The sequence below is a fragment of the Postia placenta genome, assembly GCF_002117355.1.
Source record: "Postia placenta MAD-698-R-SB12 unplaced genomic scaffold POSPLAscaffold_22, whole genome shotgun sequence".
NCBI lineage: Eukaryota > Fungi > Basidiomycota > Agaricomycetes > Polyporales > Adustoporiaceae > Rhodonia > Rhodonia placenta.
Window position 1 is genome coordinate 40,075 of NW_020169853.1, and position 11,781 is coordinate 51,855.

General features: G+C 51.9%; 2 protein-coding genes across 2 annotated transcripts; one reads left to right on the top strand and one right to left on the bottom strand.

The window, feature by feature from the left end:
* Positions 1–8,241: 8,241 nt before the first annotated feature.
* On the bottom strand, positions 8,242–9,358 carry POSPLADRAFT_1159189 (hypothetical protein; the record flags this gene model as incomplete). Its single annotated transcript, XM_024487402.1, has 2 exons — positions 8,242–8,625; positions 8,708–9,358. 2 exons carry the CDS (start codon positions 9,356–9,358, stop codon positions 8,242–8,244), a joined length of 1,035 nt encoding a protein of 344 aa, XP_024333365.1.
* Positions 9,359–10,504: 1,146 nt separating this feature from the next.
* On the top strand, positions 10,505–11,568 carry POSPLADRAFT_1105158 (hypothetical protein; the record flags this gene model as incomplete). Its single annotated transcript, XM_024483268.1, has 4 exons — positions 10,505–10,566; positions 10,685–10,717; positions 10,853–10,898; positions 11,104–11,568. Coding segments are annotated over 4 exons (606 nt in total), but the record flags the coding sequence as incomplete, so codon positions are not given.
* Positions 11,569–11,781: the final 213 nt, after the last annotated feature.

The window sequence follows — 11,781 nt, forward strand, 5'->3', positions numbered from 1 at the left end:
CACGCGTAGCGATATCCCGGGCCGGGAGCCGGAGGAGCCGCCTGCGATCGAGGTTGAGGGCGACGAGGAGTACGAGGTTGAGCGGATCAAAGATTCGAGGATCTTCCGGCGTCAGCTGCAGTACCTCGTCAAGTGGAAGGGTTATGATGACTCGCATACGTCATGGGAACCGGCGCGCAATGTTGCCAATGCGCCGGCCCTCATAGCCGACTTCCACCGGAAGAATCCGAACGCCCCTCGCCGCCTCAATGCCGCTACCTTTGGTGGTCTCAACTTCCAGCCAATGCCTTCGCCGCTGACTGAAGCACGATGCCGCTCCGGGTGGGAGATGGGCAAGGGCGCCTCGCATGAGGTCATGCGCCGTTGAGGGAGGGGTAATGTCACGAGTTGGTACGGCGCCTAGCCGTTTTTTAATTTTTTCCTTTTCGCGGGCTCGAACCCGCGACCTCTGTACTACCTGCCTGATAAGGACACGTCGTTATCTACTGTACGATTAGATTAGATGGGCGGCAGCGCATGGCACAGCTCGGGCTCCGCTGACACAGCCGCTCTGACTCACCGGCCCCCGGGGCCGCGTCGGCATGCTGCGCACAGACCAGCTGCGCACGGACCAGCGTGCACAGCCTGCCCTTATCTTCCCCTGTATATAAGCCGGCCTCTGCTGCCCTAGGGACCTCAGTTTCAACCTCTTGTCCCTAGGTCAGTAAGCCCCAGTTGTATCCTTTACTTACCTTCACTAACTAATACATTTCTTGTCCCTAGCCTTAGGTTTGAGCACTGCTCACCATCGCTTCGGTGAGAATCAGTCGAACGCCCCCAGCTCCTTTTAGGTTTTCCCCTGTCGCTAGACCTCAAGTCGCGACATAAGTTGATATACAGCGTAATGCGTCCGCAGACGTCATTAGCACACCGCGACAGGAGTGCATATATGCGATTCTTCCCTCCATTGATAGCGATACCACAAATGGACAGTGGTTTCACAAGTAGGTTACCTCACGCTATGCAGAGCGCGAGTGGGCTGCCACCAAAGCATTATCCATGCGAGATGCTGAGCTGCTACCACGAACCAGAACGAGAGATTCACGATGTCCTGCGCTCAGCCTATATTCAGACATTGCACGGTAAATATACTGACACGACGGAAGTATCGTTGAGTATGAATATACAGTGAGGAACAAACACGTCAATACGCTGGTGGCCAAGAGGCGCAGACCATCTGCGAGCAACGTCTGCGACAATTGCCAGTCACCTCTTTGTGTCCCCGATCATGAGGGTCTCTGGAAAGACGGACATGGCAAGGTGTCAAACTGAATTGTCGAGGGAAAATGCACAATGTAGGAAGATGAGGAAGCACAGCGCGACTACTGTCGTGAAAGCGTAATCGCGATGTGGGCGCATATAGTATGTCTTTACGGGAGAATTAAAATGCGATAGGAACAACGAGGAGTGATAGAGCGTGCGTTTGCGCCGTCCTATTGATTTGGGTGAACGCTGCACACAAGACGGCTACCGACATCCCATAATTTGAACAAGGTGGCGTAGACGCCTGCAAGGCGAAGCCGCCAGAACGCGTGTCACCCGCGTGCACCATGCAGTTGAACTGCCGCTACATGACTGACCAGAGGCCTTGCAGCGGGATAAGTAGGCAACACGGCGCTGATGTCCGAAGAGAATAAGAGGCGACGTCCGGATAGCGGTGATAGGCGCCAAGCCCCTCTGGGCCCCGATTCACCTCTTTTCGGCAGTTGCATCCCGCCCGGCACTTCGACTCAGTCCCCCAACACTTCGATTTCGCCTTCGACGCTCTTCGACACCTTCGACGGTGCGCGACGCTTACTCGAAGCTCGGCACGGTCGTCCCAACACCTCGTGCGTAGATCTCGGAACATCTTCCGCATTCGGCGAACAATAGGGCCACTTGACGCCGCTCAGCCAAGCGCGCGCTTCGCTCCAAGCCACACCGAAGTAGCCGGTCTTTCCCGATTAGGTATCGAACCTCGCGGCATGCCTTCACGACGGCTACCGGTCCGAAGTGGCCATATGTTGCTCTTCATCTCCGCGTTCGGCATGACGTCACTCTACCGATGGACTTGGTATGTGCCTTTCGGTGAGGCAGCTTCTTGAGGAACAATGCAAAGCCCCTTGTACCCGTATGCCACTCTCGAATGGTCGTAGCGTCCTGTGTAGTATAAAATCTGTCGTACTTCTCTCCAAAAATACAAGATCCGGTCCCCCCCCCTCGAGTTCAGAGCTCATAAGTCGAGTTCGCCCTGCGTCTACGTCCTCAACTGCGTCACTTCGTTCCTCACTGCGTAACCTCGAAACCTCGTCCACTGCGTTCACTCGTCGATACCATCTCGACGAACCTTTCGACTTCGACTACTGTTGAAGAAACTGCGTTGCACCTCGAACCGCGTCCTAGTTAAGTCCCCCCTATCGAATCGTGTCCCTTCTCTCTACGATACGTCGAAGAGCTCAGCCGAGCTTCGATCGTCTCCACTAACCACCCCCAGCCTCCGAGTAGCTTCGACGACGTGGCGAAGCCACCTCGTACCTTCCCTAGCGTTCGTAGCCTTTTCCGAAGGCGTTTCTCGTGTTCACTCGAACCGCGGGACACCTTGCTGCTAACTCCCCTCTCATTAGACTATAATCTGTCTCTCTAGTCCCTTTAGGTCGCACCCAGGTTAGGGGTTAGGGTTTCGTAGGTCGTATCAGCGGACAGTACGAGTCTAGTTATTGAGCAATGCTGCTGGGGTTATGCACTCTAGATTTCGTATGGAAATGCGCAGGGTCTCGCCTCAACACCGGGGTATGTCGTAGATCTACCTGATGCTTGTAAAACGAACAGGAGACAGCGCATCTGCCACAACGGAGAATAAGATAGCGGGTTGGAAAACCATGAATACATGCTCATTCAATTGTCTGAGCTAACAAAACCTTGAGCACCGTACGCACCACGGACCATTCTCCTAGTACTCGAGGCTATATACCCGTCTCTGCTTGGGAGCACAGACCGGCCATAGAGCTTGATCTAGGAGTTGATGGCGACCGACTCAGGGAGCGTCATGACACGGCTAGGTTTTTAGCGTTGAAAGTGCCAACTGAAGACTGAGGATTGCCCTCAGCTTCAGTCTGCTTATATATTGTACAAACCGCATGAGCAACTACATATTACATGAGAGAACATATGTGAAGAAGAACGAGCATATCTGTGACATAGGTAAGGTCCGAGATAGGCATGAGAAAACAAAAGACATATATGGTAACTAAATAGAGATAGGGTTCCGTGGTCCAAAGTAATGCGTCCGAAATGAAAGAACCGTAACATTACCCCCCTCTTTAGGACGACGCGTCCTCGCGTTGTGGGTTTTGGAGAGTCCACTCGCTCGGGTTTTGGATATAGACGGGCGGCGGTAATTGGGGTTCGACGTCCCGATTGATGACCAGCGACGTATAGCCGCGTTCGGGGTGGGCTTGGAGCTCGATATGCTCCGTCCCGCGTTGTGGTCGATACCACCTAGCCAGTACTATTATTACTCCGGCCGTGCCACAGAAGGCGACGATCCCGAAGAAAACCCATAGGGTGATGCTGGACATCTACCAAAGTGCGACGTTGAGAGGTAAGTTATTCGAGTGTTCGTATAGGTGCGCTTCCGGATGTGTACATACGATGTTTTCGCGGGTTTTAAGGACGGATTGGATGGGGTAGGCGAAGTTGTCGCCTTGGGGAGATGGACTATTTACGACCGCGATGTAGCAAACTCGGTGTTGGGAGTCGCAGAACCAGACGTGGCCGATATTTAGGCGCGTTGGTAGGATCACGTGCTCGGCGTCTGGTTCAAGATTTGCGTGTAATAGTAAAGAGTGCAATCTCTTGCGCTCTTGCCATCTTTGGTATTTGTTACCCCATTTTTCCCATTCTTGATCATCCGGTCCCTCCGCTACTTCCACCGTTTCTGAAAAGCGTACTCGTGTGGGTATATGAATACTCGGGGGTTTCGGTGCGTTCGGATGGTCCTTGTGGAATCTATCTAAAAGGTCCTTCGAGGTACGTAATAGTCTGCTACGTGGTTCCCAAGTGTTTTCGGAACGGGGCTTGCCCTTCCAATGTACTAGGTACTGTAGTCCGTTTTTACGTTCTCGAGAGTCCAGAATTTCATCTACAGCGTCCGGTTGATCTACAAGCGGCGGTATCGTATGAGAAGAGTCCTGATTAGGGAATGTGGGTTCAACGTAAGGGTAAAGGAGTGACTCGTTGAACACGGGGTGAATCCCCTTCCAAGACATCGGTAGCTTTAATTTAAAGGCGCTTGCGCCTATCTTTTTCTCAATACGGAAAGGACCGTATCGCTTATTGTCCATCTTTTTATTTGGCTTTTCTGTTCTGATATTGGTCCCTTCGACCCATACCAGATCTCCTTCTTTATACTCCCGCGCACCCTTCTTCTTGCGGTCGTAGTATTTTTTCATCGACTCCTTGCTAAGTTCTAGCGCCTGGCTAGCTTCTTTTTGCAATTGAGCCATTTTCTCAGCCCACTGCGCTGCTGACTCGTTCTTCATCTCCTTCCTCGTTTCTACGCCTGTAAAGGCATCGTGTCCGTGTGTTAAATAAAAGGGGGAGAAGCCGGTAGACGAATGTTTGCGGTTTCGATGAGCGAATTCCGCCATTGGGAGCCAGTTCGGCCAATCATCTTGTCGGTACAAGACGAAGATCCGAAGATACGTCTCGAGTTCCTGATTGACACGTTCTGTCTGCCCGTCCATCTGCGGGTGATACGCGGTACTAGGATTTCCCGTGATCCCGAGCTTCTTGTAAACATCCTGTATAAAATTAGAAACGAATTGTGGTCCGCGATCGGAAAAGATCCGGCGGGATAGTCCGTGCTTCGAGAAAACGTGCTTCAGATAGAGGTTTGCGAAGCCTTCTGAAGACAACGTGTCGGAAGTGGCTACCGAAATATAGTCCTTCGATTTCAAATCGACGAAATTAAGGATAGAGTTGTGTCCGTGGACTTCCGGAAGGTGTGTGATCAGATCTACTGATATGAACTCCCAGTTGTTTTCCGGCACAGGATTAGGGTTTAATGGAGCGGCACGCGCTTGTCTATGGGCCTTTGCCTTTTGACACGCTTCGCATCCAATAACATAATCGTGAATGTCCTTTTTCCTGGTGGGCCACCAGTACGAACGATCTACCAACTCTATGGTTTTTTCAATGCCGGGATAACCCGTGCTGGGCGTGTCATGATGCACAGCAATGACGTCACCGATTAGAGATCGGTTCGTGGGTATAACAAGTCTCCCCCTTCTATAGATTAGACTGTCCTCGGTCGTCACGTGAGGGTCCTTGTCCAATAGTCGGACTACTGATTCGGGGTAGTCGGGTATTGATAATTTAGCGCGTTTGATTATATCATCGGCGCTCGGCACCGTGATCACGTTAAAATATTCGGCTTTTAAAACAGTGACATCGTCTAAGTGACCGTCACCAATGTCGAGGTCTGGCCTGCGAGACAATGGATTTGCCATGATGTTTGTTTTTCCCGCCTTGTGGGTTAAAATAAAATCATACTCCTGGAGCGTTGAGACCCAGCGCGCCTGGCGTGGGTTGATCTGCTGCGGCTTCCTGAAGTATTCTAGGTTTTTGTGGTCCGTCCAGATTTCTACCGTATGCGCAGCACTAAGTAAGAAATGTTGCCACTCTTCTAAAGCTACAATAATAGCTAAAAGTTCTCTATCGTAGATTTCATAGTTCCATTCAGCCGGTGATAGACTATGTGATAAGAAACAGACGGGATGCCAAACATCGTTCTGCTTCTGTGAAAGTACGGCGCCGACAGCGTATTTCGACGCGTCGACTTCTACTCTAAACGGATCATTGTCTGTGGGAATACCGAGAACTGGAGCGTTCGTAAGAGTGTCTTTGAGCCTACCAAATGCTTCCTTGCATCCGGCTCCAAACTCCCACTCAACATTGCCAGTTAAGCGGTTCAAAGGCGTCGCAATTCGGGCGAAGTCCTTTACAAATCTACGGTAAAAGTTCGCAAATCCTAGGAAACTTTGCAAGTCCTTCTTGCACGTGGGCTCGGGCCATTCCGCAACCGCTGCCACTTTCCCAGGGTCCATCCGTATCGTACCATATGAAATAAGATGTCCGAGATATTCGACTTCTGACTTTTCAAATTCACATTTTTCCGGCTTACACATGAGTTTGTTTAGGCGCAGTATGTCTAATACACGCCGAACGTCCTCACGATGTGTTTGCAAATCGTCAGAGAATATCAAGATATCATCTAAATAAACGATGACCTTCCCTTCCATTATCATCTCATAGAATAAGTCGTTCATCATCATTTGGAAGGTGGCAGGGGAGTTCGTGAGGCCAAAGAACATGACCAAGGGTTCGTAAAGCCCGCGATTCGTGATGAATGCGGCTTTCTCTTCGTCGCCCTTTTTCATACGAACATTGTTGTATCCCCATCTGATGTCCAGCTTCGAGAAATAACGACAGTTTTTTAACTTATTCAATAGTTCTGAGATGAGTGGCAAAGGGTATTTGTTTTTCTTTGTCATCTCGTTTAATTTACGATAGTCCTGCACAGGCTGCAACTTTCCGTCCTTTTTCTTCACAAAGAAGAATGGAGCCCCCCATGGTGACTTCGAGGGTCTAATGCGTCCGGTTCTGAGATTTTCTTCTAGAAATTCATCTAGCGCCTTCTGCTCATTCAGAGTCATGGGATAGACTTTTCCGCAATAAGGTTTAGCTCCCGGCAGGAGTTCTATCGCGTGGTCCCATGGCTTCTGATCAGGAAGAGCATTAAACGTGTCTTTGGAGAACACGTCGGCGTAATCTCGGTAATGTTCCGGAACAACATCCTCCATCTTTTTAGCTTTGTATTTTCCCTCCGCTATCGCGATGTCCGTAGCATTGGCGCGAAGGTACTCTTTTCGTTCATGGACGGTTCTAAGCCATGCGTTGCTATCCATCATAAATATGCGATCCTCGTGTTCGACCAGGTTTTCGCTGAAGACAGAGCGTGATTCTGGGCATCGATTGAATTTTAACAGCTTTCGCTGCCAATCGATGGTTGGATTGTGATACTGAATCCAATCGAAACCCAAGAATACTTCTGCACTCTGTAATTCAGTCACAAGGAATTGACGCTTTTCCTTGTGCTTCCCAGTGCCTACTACGAGCTCGACATAGTCCGTGATCCTTCCCCCAGAATTCGCTGATCCATCTGCATTATAGACTTTGATAGGGTTTTCAAATTTGTGTACTTCAATACCATGTCGTACCACAAAATTCCTATTGATGCACGATCCCGTGCTTCCTGAGTCTAATAGTGCTCGCGTGTCGATCACCTGTTCCGTTTCCGGAATGACGACCGCGATAGGTAGCTCCATCTGTCGACCACGACCTACTCCTTTCACAACCACATTTCCTCATAACTTCTCACCAGTGCTTCCAAAGCCACCGGTACCTCGTAAAGTGTCCTGAATTGTCCCTTGGGCAATGTCTATTTCCGGAACCTCGGCACACTCCAGAATCAACTGCGCAATTCTCATGCTGTATTCGACATGGAATTCTTTGTCCGAATTGTTGATAAGGAGAACCTTAAGTCATCCAGTGTAATCAGGATTGATTACACCAGCGCCTACGTCTAGACCCTTGACTGCGAGTCCAGATCGTGGGGCGATTCGACCATATACGCCTTTAGGCATCTCCATTCGGATTCCGGTGTCTACTAGCATGCGAGAATGTGCAGCTATAAATAAATCTTCTGCCGCATAAAGATCATATCCGACGGAGCCCTCCGTTTGTCGCTTTGGAGCTATGGCTCTTGGATCGTCAAGATAAACTTTTAACACGGTTTTTGGTTTCGATGCGCTCGATGATTTTCTCGATGTTTTTGTATTTTTGGTGGAGGAATTAAGCACAGTTATAGCACTGCCGCGCTCATTGTGAGACGCCTCCGCTTTATATGTATTAATAGATAGCGTATCACGTGTATGTAAGTCCGTAGGGGATACATCATTGTGCTCAATGAGATCCACGCTGTCCGATAAAGGAGAAAACCTATTCATAATTGGCAGTGCAACTGGCGCATTCAGTTGTTGCCGAACCGAAAACCCGCCTTTGTGAAAAGCTCGGGTCTCGATGCATAGAGGGAGCGCAAATAATTTAGTCCCTGTTCCTCATTGTCCAGGTTGACCGTTGTGGGGTTTTCAGTCCCCGCCTCTACCCCCGTTTCGACAGCCAGCTCACGTACTCGTTGTGGCCAAGGCCCTGCCGCCCGGTTTGGCAGATGCCACGTGTCTCCGCATGTCCCCTTTTCTGTCTTCTTCGCTCCGCATTTGATGCAGGCCTGATCGATCTGCATCGGCTGCCCACCTCCTTGGTACAAAGTACCCGTTCCATCCCTCCTCGGCTGGTATGAGACCCCGGCCACTGGTATGACCCCAGGAGTTCTTTGTGGTGCTGCTGGAGCAGCTTGACGAGCCGGTTGTGTTGCTGGCTTGCTCCCAGAAGCGTTTGAGTTGCCGTGGTAGCGGCTCCACAAAGCTTTTTCCTCCTGGCAAATTCGCCAGTTGCGGTCAATGCCGCGGATACGGGTGCACCATTCTACATAAGTGGTGGGAATGTTCCCACTCATGTAGACTTGGTCGATCACGTTTTGGCTGGTGCCTCTTTTTAGCAACCTAACCACGTGTTCGTCACCCAAATTATATCCGGCCTGACTTGCCAGATCCTCAAACTCGACGATGTAGTCGTCGGCCGACCGATTTCCCTGACAAACATACTCGATCTTTTGCTGAGCCTTTTCTCTTAGGCTAGCGTCGACGTAGTGATCATCCAGGATCCCCCAAAGCTCCGCACTGGAGATCTGCCAATATCCGCCGGGGCAATTTGTATTGTACAGAATTCGTATGAAGGCGTCTACCTTCGGCCCGCGGATATAGCTGACGATAATGTTTGTTCTCCTGTTATCGTCGGTGATCTGGTGATCGGCTAGGAAAAGCCGCATCTCCATCTTCCACTTCTCGTACTCATCCTTGTTGCCGTCGAAGTCCTTTGGTTTGTTTACCACGGGCTTTCGACCTCCACCTTGTTGTTGATTTTGCAACAAGGTTGCGATTTGACTAAGGGTGATGGCGAGTGCATTGGGTGGTGGAACTGGTGGTGCTGGCCTCGGGTTTACCGGGACCTGAGGGTAGGATGGTTGAGGCTGTGCCAACCTCGGTGGTGACCGCCGTGACTGCGGCCATTGCGGTGAGCGGTTTGGAGTCCGCATGAGCTCGTCAGGGGATGATGGGCCTTGACGAGGCACGTTTGGATCCTCCCGTGGGTTCGACATGATGTGTGAAGAGCGTGGTTCTATTCACGGATTTTCCAACCGTGGAGCCCAATTGCCTATACAGAGGCTGCGGTGGAGCGTGCCGCCTCAATTGCTCTGCTCCCTGATTCTGCCGAGGAATTTCTGACCTCGCAATCCGATTCGGGGATTTCCTGACCCCGGAGCCCAAGTTTCCAAAACCAGACCGCTTTCTGGGTCTCAAATTCACGCGCTGCCTGGTCCCCTGTCACCAAACAGGATCAACCCAAAAAGGCTATCCAAGCCCGCACAGCCGTTATCTCCGGATGGTGAAAAGATTCCCTGTTCCTACCGCTAAGTCTTCCTCTTAGCCAATAGGGGTAACTCGCAGGGACAAAGTATTGCTACGCTAGCCTACTGTTACTTATCTAGGCTCCGCAGTATTCACTTCGATTCGCGATCGCCGTGAGCCCCGTGCTGCTTTTGACTATTATGCAGTAGGTTGCCTAATCACGGAGGGGGTTCGGCCCCTTGGAGACTACCACTGAAGGTAAATCTCCCGAAGGTTCGTCTCGAAGTGACGGGCGCGTACGTAGCTATCTACCCTTATCAAAGAGCCTGCGGTGGGCGGTAGAAGGAAAATGCCAGTAATGGCTACACCTTAAGCCTAGTGCCCGGCTCTGCAAGACTGCGTTGTCTCGGACGTTTGATGTGCGGGTGAGAGAGTGAGCGATGAGGTGGCTCGGGTGGAATCAGATGGGAGACTTGTATTTAGAGAGTTCTTTGCCCTATGTGGCCCGGGTTTAGTACCGGAGGGTGGTCACTCTCGAATACAAGGGTTTGAAAGACGCGGTAATACTGGTCGAGCGAGTTCGGAGTAGAGTAGTCTTCAGTTAATGACACGGCTAGGTTTTTAGCATTGAAAGTGCCAACTGAAGACTGAGGATTGCCCTCAGCTTCAGTCTGCTTATATATTGTACAAACTGTCACGAGTTGGTACGGCGCCTAGCCGTTTTTTAATTTTTTCCTTTTTGCGGGCTCGAACCCGCGACCTCTGTACTACCTGCCTGATATGGACACGTCGTTATCTACTGTACGATTAGATTAGATAGGACGGCAGTGCACGGCACAGCCCGGGCCCCGCTGATGCAGCCGCTCTGACTCACCGGCCCCCGGGGCCGCGTCGGCATGCTGCGCACAGACCAGCTGCGCACGGACCAACGCGCACAGCCTGCCCTAAATCTTCCCATGTATATAAACCAGCCTCTGCTGCCCTAGGGACCTCAGTTTCGACCTCTTGTCCCTAGGTCAGTAAGCTCTCCTGTACTTACTTCTTTTACTTACTAACTAATACATTCTTGTCCCTAGCCTTAGGTTTGAGCATAGCTCACCATCGCTTCGGTGAGACTTAGTCGGACGCCCCCAGCCTTCAAGTTTTCTCTAGTCGCTTGACCTCAAGTCGCGACATTAGGTCGAAACTCCCCAAGCTGCCGGCGTCCCCTCGGGACCCCTTACACTCACTTCCCTTTCCCACAGGTCGGGTGGTGCGCACCCCTACGATACCCTACGATACATACGATACGTAGATAGCATACATACATCGCCACCACTTAGGGAACGAACTCTTCAGTACCTGCACTTCAGTGGGCGGTACTTGTCCTCACGGACGCGTGGACTAGGTTCCTGCTGCATAATAGTCAAAAGCAGTACTGGGCCCCACGTGAACTGCGAACCCTAGTGTCTTCTTGGGCGCCGTAGCGTAAGCTAGCATAGCACGGCCATTGTAGTACGCGCACCTTCCCGTCCTTCCCCCTTCCATCGTGGCTGCCTGCCAAGGCCAGATCCACGCATTCGACTCTCAGGACCTCATCGACGTCTACATCCCAGACGGTCCTGAAACTGTCCTCTATCGTTGCGAGCAGCAGCCGTGCCCGAATCGGACACCCCGATCGATCGAGGAAGACTACCCTCGCTACAAGGCCATCCGACGGGCTCAACACCCGCTCGGACCCCGAAGCACCCTCGCATCTCGATCCGCCTTACGGCACTCTCGCCCTGTCTCCCCTACCTCCCGCCTTCCCCAAACTGTCGCCGAATCCAGTCAAGCTCGAGGAGATCTCCCTCCAGACCCTGCGCCAGAGCCAGAGCCTGAGGAGGGTGCAGGTGAAGAAGGAGTCTCGGAGTCCGAGTCCGAGGATTCTGTTGGGTCCACCTCGCCGACAGCGCTCGCCCCCGCGTCAGCAGTCCCTGACGTACGTGACCCCCCCACCGAACTTCCTTCGGCGCCTTCACCGCCGACTCCGCCGAGAGGCCGCTCGAGCACTCGCTCCTCTCGAAGTTCGGCCAGCGGAAGGCCACCACAGCCGCCTCCGCCCCCGCAGCGTCCTCCGTCCCCCCCAACGCCGATAATGTCGTCTCCTGCAGCCGCCCCCGACAAGGAGACCTTGAAACTCCTCCTCCCGCTC